The sequence below is a fragment of the Dendroctonus ponderosae genome, unplaced genomic scaffold, assembly GCF_020466585.1.
Source record: "Dendroctonus ponderosae isolate FM_Combo_2020 unplaced genomic scaffold, Dpon_F_20191213v2 Dpon_F_20191213_30, whole genome shotgun sequence".
NCBI classification, from domain to species: Eukaryota; Metazoa; Arthropoda; class Insecta; order Coleoptera; family Curculionidae; genus Dendroctonus; species Dendroctonus ponderosae.
In genome coordinates, this window is record NW_026018509.1 from 71,765 (window position 1) to 92,317 (window position 20,553).

Consider the following 20,553-nt stretch of genomic DNA (forward strand, 5'->3'; position numbering starts at 1 on the left):
AATTGTAAAAATAATCGAGTAACATAAAAAGATTCCGATTTGTGGGCAAATACAACTACAATAGTATGGCAGTCGGCATGAAAGCGATTTAACAGTTAACCAATTCCGTTGCGACTAATTCTGTGAAAATACCATTAGTGCATTTTTTCGAATCACCCATATCATCAATTAAATCTTTGGAGTGTATATTTTTTAATTGTTTTCGATAGTTTGATTGAAGAGCCGCGCTAGCTTGTTTGTACGTTTAAGAACGCCGAGTTGAAAGACCGACATGGTTTAATAAATGATTGGATGGGTACTGGACGATAATAACGGCTTTAAGATATGTAGGCGTTAAATTTAATTAAAAAACGTATAACTTTCAATTAAAAACCTACTATCAACCGCAAACAGGTACCTCTATTCGGTCAAGAATTAATCCAATTCGATTATTTGAAGAAGCACCGTAACTGGTTATTAAAACCATAAAGCAGCGAAATTATTCTTTACTTCACGGTTGTCTGTTTATCCAAAATAAATGGATGGTACTTTAATGCGGAGTAAAGGACTATTTAATTATTTAAATTAGTCTTCGGATAACCTACCGAGAGTGTAATGCTGCAGTAAACTAAGGATTTTCCTCTAATGACTTGAATCTCATTTTTGTTTCCTTTCAAATATTCCACCGTATTTGATAATTTATCTTTAATTTAAGCCGATGTCCAAAATTGTGAACAGTTGGTCAATTTCATTTTCGTATTATTTTCTTTAATCCTGATTATGTTCCTAATTTAGGCAAACCATCTAAATGGTAGAACCTCTTGCGTAATGTTTAAGTGAAATCTGTACTTAACTCATGCTGATTTAAATTCGAAAACGAATCACATAGATTAAAATTACATGAGTGATTAGAAATCGAAATCAATGGCCTCAATGGGTTCGAAAAAAGCAAGAAAATTACAAGCGAAAAGACAATCATCCGCCATCAGAACCCAATCGAACCGATTGTATTCGCAGAACGCCATATTTTTCGCGCTCCGCTTTTTAAATTTGGTCGCTTCGACAAAATTACACGTTTCAACTACGGCGAGGGTCCAGAAACAAGATAATTTAATAAATAATAATTTAAAAAACGGTAGACAACTACCATTTACTGAAGAAGTTCGTCTGTGGATTCATTATAAAAGTCGGCACAAACGTTTCGCCTTAACAAAACTCAATTAATTTAAGTTCTTCGAAAATAACAGGTCTTCGGTTCGCACCAGTTCGAGTTAGAAGGCGTGGACCGTATCAGAATAACTAGTGAAGAGTTCACGAATTGAGTATACACAAACACACACACATACGTGAAAAAAACGGTAGATCTACACAGAAGTGGGTATATGTTTCACTAAGGAAAATTATTACATTCATTAAAAGCCAGATGATGAATCATTGTTGAGCGAAGTTTAATAGAGTTACAGTAACTTCAGCGATGAAAACCATGTATGAACCAGATTATCAAACGAAGGTTGAATATGGACAAATAAGAACCTTTTTTACGTTTACTAGACAATCTGGTTCTCCAGAGTCTGAGTGGAAGATAAATGAAGGAATAGATTAAGAGCGCAACAAAAAAAAACTGAAACAATTAAGGAAAATCGACATTACTTCAATGTGGGTTGGCTAGTATAACATCTTGATTTAAACGAGAAGGAAATGAATAATATACCCATATCCAGCTGATGGCGCTATCTGGGTTAACAACAAAGAGCCAACTAATGATGGAAATGAAAATAGGGTAGCCGACGTCGTCGATTCAACATTTATGCAAATAGGAGATATCTGCATTCGTGAATTATTTAAACACGGAAGGTGTGGAGGGCATTCATACCGCAATCCAATTCCCAAGCAAGGAAGAACTGTATGCAAATCCGACCACGTCCTATATGCAGATTTCGGTTTCGAATTCGCAGATGAAGACATTAAGAAAATGTTTTGATCTGGAACTGAAATCCATTACACCTTTCAGTGAGATATCGTGGCGGACGGCCGTGTATCAAGTGAGACCTCGCATGTGTAAATTTCAATCACGAAGGTGTCCTATTTGAGAAAATCCACTCTTAGATCACCATAAACATTTCAATGCAAACTAACTGATATTTGCTACTTTAGCGACAGTCTAATCAATTTTGGTTCATTCGAAATGTTGCCGATTGCACAATGCTGCTGCTGGTAAATGCTAGATTGGTAAATTAGACCTCACAAGTATGGTTGCAAAGTTTCCTTTGGGAAAGTTGCAAATCCATGTGAGATTGATCAGGAATTTTTCGATTGATCTTGTAAGGAATACGGCTTTGAAAATATTTAAATTATTATTAAATGGACTGAACTACTAAATATTAGGTGTATTATACAGGGTGATTCAGTAAGAATGGGAAATCGGGAACTGGAAATTTTACCCTTCAAATGGTGGCCATTGGGCCAATTATGCCTTACTCTACAGTTGATATTTTCGGAGATTGCGTCCAAAATTCAATATTGCCCACACTTGAAGTAATAACTTCTCACCCTGCAGGTGCAACATCAAATTTAGCTCAAAGTCTATGACAGCAATAATTTCTTCATAAATTTGGCATTTTTCTTTCATATCAAGATTTTGGGCCTTTTTCGAGGAACACTGATTCAACGAACACGAAGTTTTTATAATTCGCGAAAATTARAAGCGACACCAAATCAATTTGCACTAGTAGGCCAATAACAGCACCCCAAAAATATTTTTCCCTGAGCAGGAAGAGGAAGTTATATTGAGAGTTATTGAACATCAAGCCCTAAGTACTCGCCTTTTAAGTAGGCACTGCAAAAGGCGTAACTCAGCTTACAGTTTAAAGAATTCTGAAAAAAATGCAAAATTAATTTTCTTTTTTTTCTTCCTTTTTTTGTTTTCTTCCTGTGCATTTGGTGCCGCAAGACCCTCCCGCTCGTTTACGTTTTACCATTTGCTACGAGAACAACAAACCAACGATGGTACATTTTTAGAAAAAAATGTGTTTACCGATGAGCCAACGTTTACTCGTGAATTTTTAAACTGGCGAAATAATTCATCTGAACCTGATCTGATACATTTTTAGTTTGGCCTGTTGTTAAAACGAAGCGTTCGTTGAATCCATTTATTTCAGAAATGGGCCGATATATCGACAGGTAACAAGAATTATTAATTTATGTAGAAATCATTGCTCTCTTTGAGATTTTGAGAGCAGCGCGAAAATTGTAACACGCATCATATTCGATATCTAACAAAATTTAAAATTTCTAGTGCAAAATTTTCAGATTAACGACAAAAAATCTTGTATCTTCAAAAATATTACCTTTCGGATATTTTTATATTTATATTGCGACATTGGCCACCATTTGACGTGTAATATCTCCAGTACTTGGATTTTGCCAATCTTCATAAATCACCCTGTACATATTAATCAGCCGGTCGTATCAAGACAAAATAAGTGCCGAGTCCAGAAAAAATCAGCAGAGTTGTGGAAAAGTTAAAAGTCCGTAAAAATTAAAAAGTGTGCGAAGTCCACAAAAATTAATAGAACCATGAAAACACCCCTAATTATGGCATTTTCGTCAATAGTCTCTTCAACTCCATTCAGTTGGCTCAAACAAATAGCCGTGCTGAACTTTTCTGATAAAAAAATAACAGAAAATTATGACCAATTTTGAGCGACGATACCTGCTCTACCCTGGATACAACCTTCTTGTATTTGAATATTAGGTAACCACGTAGATCGAAAATTATACATTCGGTTAAAATCATGTGAAATGTTGATTTTTGACGAAAGACATCCTTACCACTCAAATCGCTTAAAGGGCCTCAAATGGTGTACCATTTCTATCGAAAGAAAGTGAGGAACTCAACGAGCTCAGAAATAAACATACTCTTCTCATCTCTCTGATCAGAAATAGCCGAAAATTATTATAAATTTTGTGCGAATCTTTAACCAACATGATCTATCCTGTTCTGGCCTGGAATCTACCATATTAAGCAGTTTGTTAGGCCCAAAACGATCCATTAAATTTAAAAAAACACAATGACAAAATGCTCATGTTCGACTCAAAATATTGTCTCTAAATCAAAATCATCATTGGCAGTATAGCGATTTTATCAATCAACACCCTGTTAAGTAAGGCATGTGAAGCTCACTCCTATTCTAAAAGAATTTACTTAAGAAATTGTAAATTATTATTTGACTCGTTGCAATGAGTTTATCAACTTCGCTTTTAGCATTGAGTAAAAGAAGAAATAACAAATCGCTTCGCTAAAGCAGTCTGTTTTCTATTCCAAAAAGCACTTACCAACATTACATGTGGGTCCCGTCCAGCCAGCCGTGCAGTCGCAATTAAAGGAACCACCAGTTTCCATGCAGGTTCCCCCATGTAGGCAGGGGGCGGGTGCACAAGGGTTGTCCACCACCTCGCAGTTCGCACCCGAAAACCCTTCGGGGCACGTGCACAAGTAATTATCGGGTGCGGTGTTCTCGCACGTACCCCCGTTCAGACAGGGTTCGTGGGTTCCACAGTAGTTTAGATCTGAAAACGAAAATAACGAGTTTACTCCTAAGCGCATAATTATGATTAAAAAGCAGTAGATTTGGATACGAAATGCTGGTACCAAACGTTTAAAGTCAATGTGAATAGTATTCTCGTTCACTTCGTTTAAGGAACCAAAATCGTTGGTGCTTCAAAATGACCGGTGATGATCATGAAAGCGTCTTGGTTATAGTCAGAAGTGGCCGACGATATTTTGGGCGATTTCTTATGCATCTTCAATTTGAAGGTATTTTTTCATCATCCAACGAATAAACACATAACGAGATATAGGTAGGCTCCAGATCTATGATCTGATTGTTCCTTTGTTATCGCTTATTTCCCGTACCGTACTTGGCATTTATAATTCTAGTATTCGTGGCAAAAAATCATGCAAATTAGTGCTAATTGTATTCAGCGAGTGTCCATGTCTCCATATAAAATGCCATAGAAGGAAGCATGTAATAATAGAACATTTCCCGTAAGAATTTCACGCAGATTGTGTAAAAAATGTTTGAAATACCTGCAATATCTGCATTGCCAATTAATTAGGTCTTACCATGGTATGGTATCCACGGAACTTTGTATATTTGAATGTTGGAGAACTACGGCCTTACAACATACATTTCATTCAATTACTTCTGATAGAGCACAGAAACTATGATTTTTTAATGGTAGAACAATTATTATAAATACTATGGATTTCCCATTTCAAATAAACTGCTCAACAGAATAAATGTTGTAAAGCCAAATTTGCCCCAGCTTGAAAACTAGATATTTCTGATACACGCGAAGATCATGTAGCCTTCAATTTTTTCTGCCAATCTCTGTTTTTGCAACAGTTCCATATAAACTTCATACAGGGTGGAAAATAAAACAACATCAACATGCTGAGCTGAAAGTTTGGCATACTACCAGTGGAAAAAAAATGTTTTGGGACTGCAACACCAAAGGCATAAAGATATGACTTATCTCAAAACAGTTTTTGAAGTTTTCGCCTATTTTCCGCCTATTTAGCAGTTCTGCTGCCTCCAAAGTCTCGAATTCTGGTGGACTTTCCATTAAAGTGAACTATACTTTCAACCAATTCGCTAATTTAAATTTTTGTTTTAAGTCGACTATAAAGTTTTCGTTTCAATATGAGTTCGAGATTTTGAAAATCAGTCAATATGAAAAATGTTATCACTGTAAAACCACCACGTAAAACTGCTAAAAGGTTTTCAGATCTTGAAACGGGTGGCTGTTGCGCTAGCAAGAATTTTTGTTCTGCGACGGTCTAAAGCTTCGAGAAATTCACGATATTATTATTTAATACTCCTAGTAAAGTAAAGTCTAGCTCAAGCACTCCACACTGTAGTTCTCAGCGAATTCATGCATTTTCATTGCTGTTGTATAATTACGGCAATTAATAATAAAATTAAAGTTCATGGCCATGTTATCTCTGCTAGAATACCGGTAGATGGTTGGCTGATCAATAGGGCGGATCGGGAAAAAATCGTCGGGCACTTTATTTTGCAACTGCACAAATGGGCGGCGAATTTCACGAAAACATCTAGCGAATAACCGTTATCGTGTATTCTTGATTAAACTTTATATAGCGAAAATGTTGTTTTCAAATTGAGGTCGCCTTTAACTCCGTGTAAGTGTAAAGTGTATAATTTCTGGATGGATTCATTTGGCGAAATGCTGCGAATCGACGCTTTACGCCGACCTTTCAAGCCGTAAAAACCATTTTAGTTCTTCAAACTTTTGAAGACATCTGAATCGCAATTTGGTGAAAGGTATCAGTTCCTTTCAAGCTTTGGAGTAACCCAATGGTCCAGGTCTAAAAACAGTAACAAAATATAATAATAAAATAAAAAACAAWAAGAAATAGACTTGAAAACCACTGCAAATAAATGAGCTTAACCAACAACGATCCATTTTTCGACCACATAAAATCGATGATACGAAATGGTCCCCGAAGACAAATCGGCTTAGTGTCAACCCTAGTTTATTCAAGACCATCTGACACTTCAGTGAGTTTATTTTTTTTAGTACAAGGGCGCCGTCATAATATAATAAATCCATTGTAAAAGGACGTTTGCTACCAATTCACGCGTCATTGCCTCTCGGGGTCCACTTTGAGCGATCGTAATTCATGCAAATCTGTCGAGAAAAAAGACGAAGTTGGAAAATAAATCCGACAATCATGCGTTAAAAATATAACTGAAAAAAGTTATCGATCGAGCCTGTGGAATTTTGTTTGTAGATACATCGTGACTCAAAAGAACTGAACAACGTATTTTTGACTAGACTTAATAAGGGACAAAATCAATTTACAAAATCCATATTTGGAAATTTTGGCTGTCTAAAACTTTGGTTGTTGAGTAAAATTTCAGTAGAAACAAAAAAAAGTTTATAAAAGACATACAATAAGGAAATTTTAAAAATAATTCCCCAAGTGCAAGCCAATGAAACGTATCAACTATTCCCACAGTTGGTTAAAAAAATAACCCGACTTCCTCGAAGAACAGACTGTCCCACAAAAACAAGCTTGTTAATTTAAAATTATGATGCGCCAAAATCTAAATTAAAAGATCAAGAGCCGAATTCCTACCTAATAAGGGATAATCGGCGCAAATAAGGGGATTTGACTTCTTCACACAACGAAAATAATTATAATAATACCCCCGCTTTTGACACCGTGCCCACCAACTTAATCGTCTCAATTAGCAAGCATGACTTTCCCTTTAAAACATTTCGATAAATCATCGAGAGTTGCCCTTAAAACTACCTGTTTTTTTCTCTCTAGAGGTAAACGAACTTTGGTAATTCGCCCTTCACTACGAAATTTATGATGTTTGGTTGAGGTCTCTTGTGGGCTCTTGAATGCTCTGTTAATTTTGTTTGTACACAACAGTGGATGGAACGTAAATATTACAAACCAACGACTCAAAAGAACACATTAGTTGGACAAGAATGTAGTTTTCACTGACTATATAAAATGCCGAGATTAGGAAAATTATTTTTTCAATTTCAACAATGTCAAATTCAATATATTACAAAATTTATCGGCCTTATTTTACAGGCCAATTTCATTTCGATTTAAATAATTGAATGATAAAATGAAAAACATTTTCGACATTGTTTTGGATCAGAAGAAAATATGAAGAATAAATTACTGTCAAGTTGCCTTAAATCTTCTTCAACATTTTCCCAAATTAACTAATTTGCTTTTCAACAAATGGTTGGCTTTTCCGTACTGCCTCCTCACGTTTTCCTTGCATTTGGTACATACATCATAATTGTGACTATAATCGTTTATTTAATATACCAGGAGTATTGTTAAATATGTACATTTAAATTACTATTGTCTGCATTTTAGCATTTCTTAGTACTAAAAATGACCAGTTTAGGGTTCCACTCACGACAAGGTGGTCAAGTCTTAAACCTTTTGAATTTTATACAAAATTGAATTGAATGAATTAACAAAATTTCAGGTGCCCGCTCAGAATGCACCCCGTTTTACGCGAATATGCCTGGTCACGATCTATATATTATATATTCGAAACAAGAATAAGCATTAAATTAGTTGTTAAATTAGGTTGGTGGTCACCCGTTTCGGCCTTAACCATGCAGCCCGCACAACATACAAAAACCTAAAGATGAAATTGGTGTGAAAATGACTGGATTTTATTGAGCCATAAAAACACGAATACTTGATGCTTTATATTTATCAGAGTAAAAGTACTGCGGCACTGATCGATTAGATAAGCCATTGAAAGAAGTTGAAATCTGATGCGTTCAGAAGACGGCGAAGTAAATTGAACTGAAGCCAGTGCTTCAAATTAATAAACTGTGTGTATATCGAAAAAATATACTTTTAAATCGTCGCTTTCGTCTCGTCTAAAAGTTTACCTGAATAAAAAACGAACCCTTTCCCAAAGATACTTTAAATGTTTCTCCTTGAAACTTCGTTATTAAGTCATTCATATTTGAACATAACATTATACATCAAACGCCTCGGACTTCCTTCTCCATATAATCGATAATTAATTCATTTCAGTCAGTATGAAAAAAAACAGACACAAACGAAATTTATTTACCGTAAATAACGTCTTTATTATCCAGACAAAAGGAGCTTAAACTGAAAATAGTGTATTAGCAACAGATGCACTCATTCAGCTTACACTTGCTGTGTCGAGGACCCCACTTGGGCAACTGGCTAAAAAAATATAAAAAATACCTTTGGGGTTTCGATAGAGACCCTAAGCCATTCATCAAATTAATGGCAAAAAAGTGGAGTAAGCCACAAGGGTAAATGCGGCCAGTTTTTATGGGAACTTTGCGGTTGGGCCTATAACATATGCAGGCCGGAAACGTGCTCTTGTTTTTGTGAGAAATTAAGCCACTGGGTTTGCTTAAACATTTAAATGTGTACATACTTTCGCCATTCTATAGCTGTGAAAATGATACTTTACGAATAGGTTCTTGAAAGACGAAAACTGAATATTTTGATACTTTTAAATCGACTTAAAGTCCTTGATTTTTCAACTAATAAAACAAAAGTTTGCATAATTTTCAGAAATTCTCATATTTCTTGTTCATAGACTGATATTCAGTTTTGCTGTTCAACTTCAAAAATGTCTATTTTGGGTAAGAGAACGCTGAAATTTCATTAAAAACAAAATAAGAAACTGATGATCTTTTGATTATAATCAAAGGATAAATATAAATTATTAACACTAATCAAGTTCAATATTAAGCAGCGTCTAACGTGCAAACTTATGTAGAAAATAAACAAAATCGTTGCAAACGAACAATATTATTAAGTAAAAATTCAATTTTCCAAAGTACATTATCTCCACCTCAAAATAGTTGCGATAGTAGGCCTGAAAATGACACCCCATTTTTAAGGGCATGGATAACACATGTAGATACGCGTGCCACGCGAAGTGATTTCCAACAATACCACACTTGATCATGTGACTGATATCCCCTTATATTAAACATACAAAAGAGAAAATGCCTTAGATATTTATGATACAGCACTGATACGCTCCATATTAGAGTGATTAACTAACCCTTTAACGCCGTTTTTTTGGTCGTGTACTCAAACATGTGTCTTCAAATAAATTATAAGGGCGTTTTTATTGTGTCAACTCTGTATAGGGGTTCGTTATAGTTTGAATCAGGTGATTATTTTAATTTGACGATGAACGACGCAAAGATGACCACTAAAGGCAAATACATGTTATGGCTTGAAAAAGAAATCGACCACAAACGTTTCAAAAAGTGCACACTTTGACGAAATGAATCAGAAGAAGTGTATCAACAGCCTTAAGAATCTCTTTTCGTTGACGTTTTACCGAAGATGTAGGTTTAATAAGAACGGATTTACCATTTTATACAAATCTRATGATTRAAAATRYGKTTTTTTGAACTGACTATAATCCCGAAAGAGAGMAATTGTTGTCTTTGATAAAGCTCAATAACGTAAAGAAGATTTGGCAATAGCGCAAATTATTCAAWACTAAGAAAGGCGTTAAAGGATAAAGATTGATRAGAACTGCTTAAAATATACTTCTSAATGAGTGTTACAACATTCGTACTTTTATTTTCTGGATACGCGTTTTTACGAAGACTTTTAAAACAATTCATARCATAACGGGTTCATATTTAAATAATTTCAAAAGAAACTGCACGCAGGAGCTAATTACCACAAAGATCAAGCATTTAACATCCATATGCCATTTCCTTTTCCGGATTTTCCATTATTCGCATCACGCTCTCGCCTTACATAAATATCAGTGAACATTCCATGAAATCTCGCAGCGGAAAAGCCAAAGTCTGTGCATATTATTAAGATTTCCCATGGCCGCTTGTGTTATTTGAAATCAACGGAAAAGTCAAGAATGCACCCAAACACCTGGAAACGACTTATTGCCTTGCACTGATATTTAAGTTGGCTTTAATCTACAGCTCTCTATTTATCGGTTTCCGCTCTATATTTGCTTCTGAAACAGGCAGAACAGCAGGTGAAAACAGTGGCGCAGGTACCGATATATGATATAAAATATCTAGTTTTTAAACAACAACTCGCTCAATTGTATGTTCTGTTAAGAGCCAATATGCACTCAAAAAAAACATTTCCAACTCAGTCTCGAAAAATCGATAGCATAGAATAGATTCACTTTGCCACTGATTTAGAACTGTTCAAAAGACAATCAGACATTTAAACCCATAATGAATGCTGCAGTTGGATAAGGAACATGAAATAAAAACTAAAAAATAATGAAAAACCCTGGCCGAATGGAGTGAGTGACACTGGCTTTACCGTGCACCTATGGAGATGCATATTCATGTGTATCGCTCATGAAAGAACCTTAGACCAATTTAAACAGACTCGTTCGAAGCAGTTCGAGAGGCGAATAAAAAAAAACGAACCCTCTTGAACGAGGAAGCACTGAAAATGGCTTAAAGCAGAAAGAGAGAAAACAGAACGGCGATGTTGAAGGGGATTAAAACACCGTGGGATAAAGGCACAGGTGCCTTCTTTCTGGTAGAACTTCTAAATTAATTTCGTTTCGTCAAGTTAGCTGCTTGTTTTTCGTCTTTTCACAGTTTCTACTAAACTCACCTTGATCGCAAAGAATTCCGCCCCAGTTAGTGTCGCAAATACACTGCCACGATGATCCGTTGCAGTAGCCGTGTTTACACCCCGGATATGGTTCGCATTGATCGCAAAAGTCTCCTCGCCATCCAGGTCGGCAACTGAAACAAAATATTACATGTTAGAGATCAACTAAAATAATATTAAAAAATATACTAAATCAACTAAACGACTTTTGAAGGTAAATTCTGACCTCGAACACTATAAACTATAACTGAGTTCACCCATTTTGTGATTCATTAAGAATAGGAAATCCGTAAACTGGAGGTTTTTGCCATTATTATGAATATGTGTGGATTCGAAATTTGAAATTTTGAGGCGAATAAGGTGCGTGTCGCAATTTCCGCTTTGCTCATAAAGGACGCTACCAGTGACCAATATGGCGCACATTCAAAAATTTAGCTCAAAATTTCTACACACATTTAATATCCTAATTTTATACCGATATTTCGGTCCGTTTTCGAAAAAAATGGATTCAACGAACAAGAAATGAGAGAAAGAAATGAAAATGAAGAAATCAGAGACATGATATATGCATAAAGGTTCAGAATACTACCGTTAATTAATTGGCCAACTCAGAAACTTTATCTGATTAAACTTGTTGTTTATCGTTTAACACGAAGAAGAACAAATATAAGTCCAGCTTACCCTGGAGGTAGTGAGGGGTCCAGGGTAAGCTTTCGAGTGAAACACATCTGAAGATGCAAGCCAGCAAAGTTTTCATGTCTATCTAAAAGCGCAAAAAACTCACCGTACTGACGATTGCCTTTCTTATTAAGTGACATTTTTCATCCACATTTCGTTGCTTTTAGTATAATCCTATGTGTCTGTTAAAAACGCGTTCTGGTGGAAGTTCAGGTAGAGACTTCGTAAAATATGTACCTCTAAAGCAGAAGGTTGATAATGTTTCCAAATTACTTAAAGATTTGGAAAATCCTGAATGTTTCCCACACCACTAAAAATACGCATTTCTATTTGGACTTCAACTGACTTCTTATTAGGTTCTATTGGTTAAGTTCGAAGAATCGGCAAGTCATCCGTATCGCGATTTGAATCACGGTTCGAACATGTTTCGAGATCAGTTTGATGGTTTCGCATAAAAGACTATTGCTAGTTTTGATTAGCTTAGCTAAGGCGAATGATGCCACAAGCGCTTGTCCTATCGGGTGGTCTCATCGCTGTGATGTTTTTGTTTCGTATCATGCACGTAAGATATGCGATATATATTGCCGTTTACAAAACTTGTCTGCATCTAGAGTTTTTTCGAAATGTTCGGATTCTTGTATGAAATGGAACGTGCAATTACTGACTTTTGTGCTTTTGAGCCCGTATATCAATCGGACTGTCTTCTTGCCATACAACAGTAAAATTGGCTAAACGGACGGTGAATAGAATGGTATTTATTGTGTTATCTCTCATATAATAACGCCTAGTTTTCGGAATTTTCCCTCTAATTGACTCTTTCTAATTGAGAGATAGGATAAGATAATTAGAATAAAATGAACAAATGAAAAGAATGGAAAAGTTGTTCCAGACAGACAGTCCAGAGTCTTTTCTCTAAAAGGTATGCTAAAGACTGTTTTAAGCTTCCAAATATAATTCGGTCGCTTTCAAATAATTGGCTCTTAAGACGTAAAAGTAAGCGAAACAAGTCGGTATTAAATTAACGCATTTCATCTGAATTAAATTGATGATTTCGGAGTCATTTTGCTGAAAAATACCTATGAAAGTAGCCGAATTTTCAAAACAGAATGACGTCCAAATTGCGTTGTTTATTGATACATTCAATCATTGCTTCGCTGTTTGAAGACTTTGAATTTTTAAGAACTGTCAAATATTCAAAAGAAAATTATACGGAATTCAGCCGATAAGTTTACGCAAAATCTGATAGCTGTATTCACAAATAGACACTAAAGACATAGAAAAAAGTGACACCAAACACGAAAACCCCGTTTTCGAACAATATCAAAGCCCGACCGAAACGAGTAGAACATTAGAAAATACACCGAAAACACATGTAAAAAATGTTGAACCAGCGGTCAGGCAAACTTCTGTTCGAAAAATCACAGCCTAATTAATTAGAGCCGCCATATTAGGCCATGTCTAGCTTTCTGACTTTCATCTTAATTGAAAAAATAATCAATCAAACGCAATTAGTGCCGCAAATCGTGCAGAAGACACTTGCCCGTTACTCGCAACCATATAGATGGTGAGCGATGTGCCTAGCCAATTTCCATGGACAAACGGAATCGCTGAGAAAATAAATCGAGAAGTCATTTGTTAATTGATTCGACTTGATCGATCACGAAATATTTGGAAAATTAAACTTTCAATCATTTATACGTAATAGCACGATTTCATCGGCGTTTATTACATTTGATGTATGGATAATTCTCTTCATCCTCTTTAGACCTTTATGAAAATAATTTTAATTTAGTTTTTTACTGCTTAAAAAAAATTTGAACAGTCAAAGAAAAGTCACCTGAACAATCTTAAAGGGGTATTCCCACCATTGAATTAGTAATTTTCTTTAAAACAGTTAAAATGCATATAAATTCACTGAAACTTCCGTTGCTTTCGTTTATTGAACAGTGGCTCTTTAAATATGAAAAAACGAAGAATATGTACTTAGCACCGAAGTCAATTAATATGTAAAACTCAATTTGCACACATGCTTGAATAAAACATTCGATAACGATCTAACGAGATTACATCTTTTATACGTAAATGAAAAAGTCCCAGTTGTTGAGTTAACGAGGCTGTTTATGGTAAAACAATCACATGCAGAAATCTCTGCATACTTAACAGTCGTTTAATTAGCCTTGCCTTTGAAGAATGATCGGTGTAAGAGCCGATTGAAACTGTTTCGTTTATTTTAGCGATAAAGATGAGTAAGTAGTTGTCGCTCCATTTTTGTCGTCGACACTTTTTCATACAAGTACACATTTTAATTAAACATTTTGGTTCATCAGATAGTCTTTACTGTATAGTTCTACGGCATTGACCATCAGGCATGTGAAAATGTGTTTACCTTTATTGCTCCCGGTTACAAAACGAGTCATTGATACGCAAGAAATGAGATTAAATTTGAACGTTCAACCAATGTTCGCACCTGAATTTCAACTTTACGAGCACGAATAAATTAAGCGAGAACCATTAAACACTTTTATTATCCTAGCAGGGCATAAACGCGTAACTTCTATAATATGTTAATTAATTAACTATATTGTTAGCTACCCGAGATATTTCATTAAACTCCAGGCGACGAGAAGTAGCAAAAAAGCGAAAAAAAAATACACCGAAAGAATCGTTGAATTAGTCATGGTTTATGGCCCATTTGAATATTTACGATCAGCGAATTTAAATAAAATTGATGCAATTATAGTGTAATGACTGCAATTACGGAACAGACGGATTTTATGGCCTTATTTTGTTTTACGGGTAATTCAGATATCAAGCTTAAGTTATCTGTTGAGAATAGGTGCAAATTTGTTAATGTCAAGGCGTGTTTCAAGCACAAAAACAGGCACAACTTTCACAATTTATTTAACGTCAAGATTTACCTGCTACTTGAATTTTAATTTATCTTTCTTCTTACAGACTTTAAGTATACTTTAAGATATAAATGTTAAAATCTGCTTATTCGCACAATAATTATCAAATTTTCAACATCAGTAAAATTAATTGGGGATAAAGTAACATAAAACTAAAGCAAAGGAAATGAAAATCCTCATTAGCATTAATGGTCAAAGCCCTATGACTTGAAAATGGTAATTTACTTTTTGTGCCATCGATATATGAGCCTAGATTCAATAAATCGATTTTAAAAAGGATACAAGAAAACATTTCCGCCAAAGATTAAAGGCAGTATCTCACGTAGTCCGGCAAAGGTAAACGCCTAATCTAAATCTGATTTAGCTCTTCAATAATTGACGTGTCTTCTTTATGTTGGATACAATTTATCTGACAATTGATATAATTTAATCTTGTAAGTTGCGGAATACCGTTTAGCTCTTGGATAATGCTGCAGAAGAAGCACTTGGCTTCTAGTGATGAGATTGCGGTCAACATATAGCTGTTGTTCGCGGTTAAATTATCTGGCAACTTATCTAATTTGAGTGGAAGCTTTGAATGCAACAAGCTAATTTTCAAAGGAGCAGGATTTTTCCAATTCAAACTTATTTCATTATTAAATACTTAACGGATGCGATGTATCACATTGCATGAGGAAACGCCATCACGTGTCTAATGCCCTTAAAAGCTCACTCACACAATTAAGATTGCCTTATGCTTAAAACCCCTCTAAAACCACACCATAAGCACTTCCTCCTACCATAAACTGGAAGCAATAACCCTAACGAATTTTAATAATTATCCAAATGCGAGAAAATAACTTCATTAAAACCTCGGGGCTCGAAACGACTCCTCATTATGTTCAGATCGAAAAATATGCCAAACTCCTGATGTGATAAAGGATAAGCAAATTAGGCAATTACGGAGCCTGATATTGTTAAAAAGGGTAATTGATTAACATACGAATATAGGAAGCCGTCTGGTTTGGGCAAAGAAAGCTCACGTATGAAATACATATGCATGTCTAATAAGAGTCTAAGTTGAGCCGTTTTGTAATGTTTCAAAGACATATCGCTAAGAGATGAAGTTTAGATAACAAGTGGTCGTTTAGATAACCAGTTGGTGTCTGATCTAGTTTAGATATGCGAGGATGTTTCCGTAATGGTCGGTTAGTGGAAGAAACGTGAAAATACGATTAATTGGGACGAAAGATTATTTTATTAGTTACTTTGTTTTGCGATACTTACTTGCATTCGCCGGGATAATCACATTTTCCATGCAGTGGATGACATCCGGCCTTACATACAGCTGAAAAATAAAAACATCAATTACTTTTCATTTAGGTCCAATTTTTTTTATTCTTGCAATATTTTAATCAGACTATTATCAGCATTAATTGATACAAATTTGTCTCTGATACTAGTAACTGAGCGTGTAGGCTAAAATTTGATTTTGATTGAAGATTTAATTGAAGATATTTCTATTTCTGCGAAAGTTAAACCGATCAGATACGATTCAATTGTGCTTTTGAATTTGAGCAGTGTAGTCGTTCTTCATCAAACTAACGCAAATTGTATATTAAAAGAGTGTAACAGTGTTTAGGTGTATTCTTTTATAAAAAGCCATCTTAGCTCAATAATTTATTACAGTTTCTCCTACATTATGCCGCAAGATAATTAAGCAAATGTTTCATTCTCAAGTGTCACAGTTAAATGTAAAATGCAAATAATTATCTAATTACTTAAAGGCTGTCCCATTAAGCGCTAAGCGCGTGTTGCGTAACTACTGCTTTAAAATTATTTTTATTCATTCAGGCATTTTAAGTCTGCACATCTCAAATTTTAATTTATACAGCTGAGTCCATTTTTCAGTTCCAAGTCAACGTAAAAAGGTAGACTAGCTTTGCTTGAGTAATGTTACAATGCACTAATTTCAGAAATTTGCCAAAAAATCACTCAAAAATGTTATTAGGATGCAGTTTGCAGCAGATGTAGAATGTAGCTTGCCCTTTTTAAATAATTTATAAGGCTGTTTACTAGCTTTAAAGATATTTCAGTGATTTTTTTAATTTTTTTCATTGATTGATTGATTCATTTCATTTTTCATTCATTGGCTTGCAAATTTTAAAAGTTTGAAGGTCTGAACTTAACATTATAAAAAATTGGCAAATATTTTACAATAATGTAAGATTGCTTCAATATTAGAGCGAGGTTTGGTCTTCTAAACAATCTAACGCGTGATTTTCCAATCACAAAAGTTTTGTAGCAACTCAACTTCGTTTAGAGACCCGCGGATTTTAAGTAGCTGCTAATCTGTGCTCATTTCGAAAATTTTCCAAAAATCAATCCAAAATTCCGCAGAGATCAAACGTACAGTAAATATAGAATGTGTTTTGCTCTAACTGTGTAGGAGGAAGTTTTGAAACTCGTCTTCGTAATGGTGTTCGAGTAATTGATTTTTTAAGCTTGCAAATTGAAAGACATTTTTAAGTTAGAACTTTACAAAAATTATCAAAAGGAGTACAATAATGTTACTGGCATGCAATTTGCGTTAACATTAGAGCGACGTTTGGACTATCTGACAATCTTCTAGGCGACTTTTAAATCAAAAAACTTTAAAAACTTAAAAACTTCATAGTAAATCGATCTTGTTCAGAGACGTGCTGATTTTAAGTACCTGCAGAGCAGCAAGAAAATTAGCTACAAATCACCAAAAAATACCGCCGACATGAAACGTAGAGTAGATATATAATGCAATTTATTCTTACTAACCGTGTATGAGGTAGTCGTCTAACTTTAAAGGTGTTTAAGTAAGTGATTTTTTTCTGATTCTCAATTATTAAAAAATTGCCAAAATTCGCACAATAATGCCACTCGAATGAAATCTGTACTACTATTAGAGCGAGGTCTGGTCTATTTAACAATCTAACGGGTGTCATTCTAATCGCGAAAGTTTTGAAGTAACTCAACTTTGTTTACAGACCCGCTGATTTCAAAGACCTGCGGATTGGGAATGTTAAAGTTTGCTAATTGAAAAAATGCCCTAAAAGTGAACCGAAAATAGCACCATGATGAAACTTACCGCAGATATAGAATGCATTTTACTCTATCTAACGGTGTATGGCTAACTGATTTTTCTTCACAGACCGACAGATCTTAAAACAATTTAGCCCAAATATGCAATTTAGAGTGAAGCTGTGTGCATCGAACAGAGTGAAAAAACAGCTTCTTTTTAAGTGTCTTGTCCATAATCAATGTTAAAGTGGGGTCATATGAAAATGTTGTCGAAAATGACTGAAGAATCTTATTGAGAGAAAAAATAGAGATTGGAAATAGTAAAAGCATTTAAGGTGCAACCACTGATGCACAAAATTCTTAAATTGATATGTTAAGTTATTGAATATAGTTTGCGTCTAGCTAAAGCGCGCATGTGACAATTTTGCAACTGCTTCGGCTTTTGAATAATATGTTTTTCTGTTTAAAAGTCGGTACATCTTGAACAAATTCGGAACTATTTTTTTTGAAAAATGTCCGAAAAATGCCCAAAAACGTCGCACGGATGAAATTAGTCGCAAATTTAGAACCAAGCTAAACCTTTCTAAACTAACAGCTTTCAATGAGAATCTAACTTAACTTTGTTCAAAGATGCAAAAATGTGCAAGTATAAAAAGTTCAAAACTTTGCCAACAACCAGTTAAAATTGCGCGATTACGCCTTTTTCAAACCTCCTCAAATGCTTCAGATACAACATTTGCAAATCAATTAAATCAGGAGACTGGGAATATTTAATACAATTATACAATATACGCCATAAACTAGCGACTTTTCAACTTACCTATATCACAAATATTTCCCCTCCATCCCTCTATACACTCCTTATCACCATTAGCATCACAGATAAAATGGCCGAACTTATCGTCTCGCGGCCTACAGAATTTTGTACAAGTAGAATTGTAGTAATGAGTATCACATTTGACGCGCACCCTGTATGTAAGGTGAGCACGGGGACCCCGATGGTTCAATGTGTGCCATTCGGGACTGGGGTCAATTATCCCTGAGTAGGTTGCTTCTTCAATTATATCATTACTTGCTGAAAGAATTAAAACAAAAATTAACAATAAACATTTAAAAAAAATTAATAAAGATAAACTTTATTAAATATCATTCAAACGCATATTCATACAGACAATCATTCATCAAAGCAAAGCCGTAATTAAACTGGAAACTGATCTCTTGCTTGATTATGGTTAATGATGTTAAGATTGAAGATGCATATAGAGTGTTGGAATTCCACGTAAATACCCCATTTAGCACAACAATAGAAACTGCAAATAAAATCCAACAAACAAACGGAATTCGCAAAATGTGTAGTGAATTTAAATAAAATTATCCTCGTACGTCGTACTAAACGGTTTTGCAGTGTGTACACAGAGCGGCTTTTGTGTTAGATTTGCAAATCACGAATCGTGGGCGTCTGTACATTCATTAATAAGTACTCGAAGAGTATTTTATCCCATTTTAAAATCGTTTACAAGAGTGCTTATATTGACTCAATAGCCCGGAGGCGATTCAACCTACACACCTTGCACTTTCTTAAGCATAATTTAAGTGCTGCTTGAACACTTTCATGATGCATCCTATTAACCTATTCAAGTGGTAAATACAGTAGTTTTGTTTTTATTTAAACAATTTGTTTGCTTGTGTTTGAATAATTATTCGCCTTTTTATCGACGCGTGTGAATTATGGTTTCTTCGGTGTCAAATTACCTGTAATCATTACGAATTCAACGAGAGGGAATGATTAATGACTTTTAGCAGCCCTGACAATTCATTCTATTAATGCTTGTTTGCATACATTCTAATGTCTATTTATTCATTTAAATGCACTTGATTTTTTTGCAACTACAAGTCTGGAGTGTTGGACTTGAGAATGGTGTGATACTCCCCCCAAGTTTTTTCCTGTAACAAAAGTGATTGATTTTTTTCTATTACATTGATATTAGAGTATTAATTTTAGCAATTAACGCTGGTTTTGTTCCTTCTTTAAGTGATAAATCAAACATACATGCGATGGACGTTGATGCAAACGTTTTTTTTATCGAGCTTCAGTTGTCCAGCAATCAATAGTTGTTTGATTAATTAATTAAAAATCCTATTTTTATTCAATCGTATTCAAACTTCACTAAACCTTCTAAAGAAAAGAATGGAAGCAGATGATCAGTTTCCCTCACTTATTTCTATTGCAGCCTACGGCTAAAATGCGTTATTTAAATAACTAATCGCAATTTCCTTACCAGGTATAGAAAAATTGTTGTGATCCAAAGCCTGCAGGATGAGCGTAAACGATCTCTGAAAAAGAAAAACTGGGATTAGATAATGCCATTTACACCCAAATTACGAAAAGATTGAAAAGGCGACCGAAAAAATTCAACCGATCAATCTCCTTATTTAATTCGATTATGTTACGCCAGAATGGACCGAGATAAACCAAGGCAGTGGCGCACATCAATTAATTCCGGCAAACTTGCAGCATAAAGTTGGCACTTTTCAAAATCTGCATAAAATACCAGAAAATATTATACATTCCCCACATCTCTCTTATCGGCGCTAGACAAGCTTATCAATATCCAGTAATTAGCGTTTCGTGTATATACAAACCACTGAAGATTGGATCATTAGTATCACCTGTAGGCTCCATGGGAGGTACGATGAATATATTCAAATCAACTATTAACTCAACAAGTGTTTTCATAATAGTATATGTGAAATTCTTCAAATATC

At 34.8% G+C, this 20,553-nt stretch overlaps 1 protein-coding gene across 1 annotated transcript in view; it reads right to left on the minus strand.

Moving 5' to 3' along the window:
• The window catches only part of LOC125504027 (protein jagged-1-like), a gene marked incomplete at its 5' end in the record, with an annotated part of 35,129 nt that extends 15,008 nt beyond the window's left edge, over nucleotides 1-20,121 (minus strand). Inside the window, 5 exons of the mRNA XM_048665308.1 lie at nucleotides 4,315-4,548; nucleotides 11,168-11,301; nucleotides 16,021-16,081; nucleotides 18,608-18,862; nucleotides 20,067-20,121. Coding sequence (XP_048521265.1) covers nucleotides 4,315-4,548; nucleotides 11,168-11,301; nucleotides 16,021-16,081; nucleotides 18,608-18,862; nucleotides 20,067-20,121 — 739 coding nt within the window. The remainder of the gene's footprint in view (nucleotides 1-4,314; nucleotides 4,549-11,167; nucleotides 11,302-16,020; nucleotides 16,082-18,607; nucleotides 18,863-20,066) is intronic.
• Nucleotides 20,122-20,553: the final 432 nt, after the last annotated feature.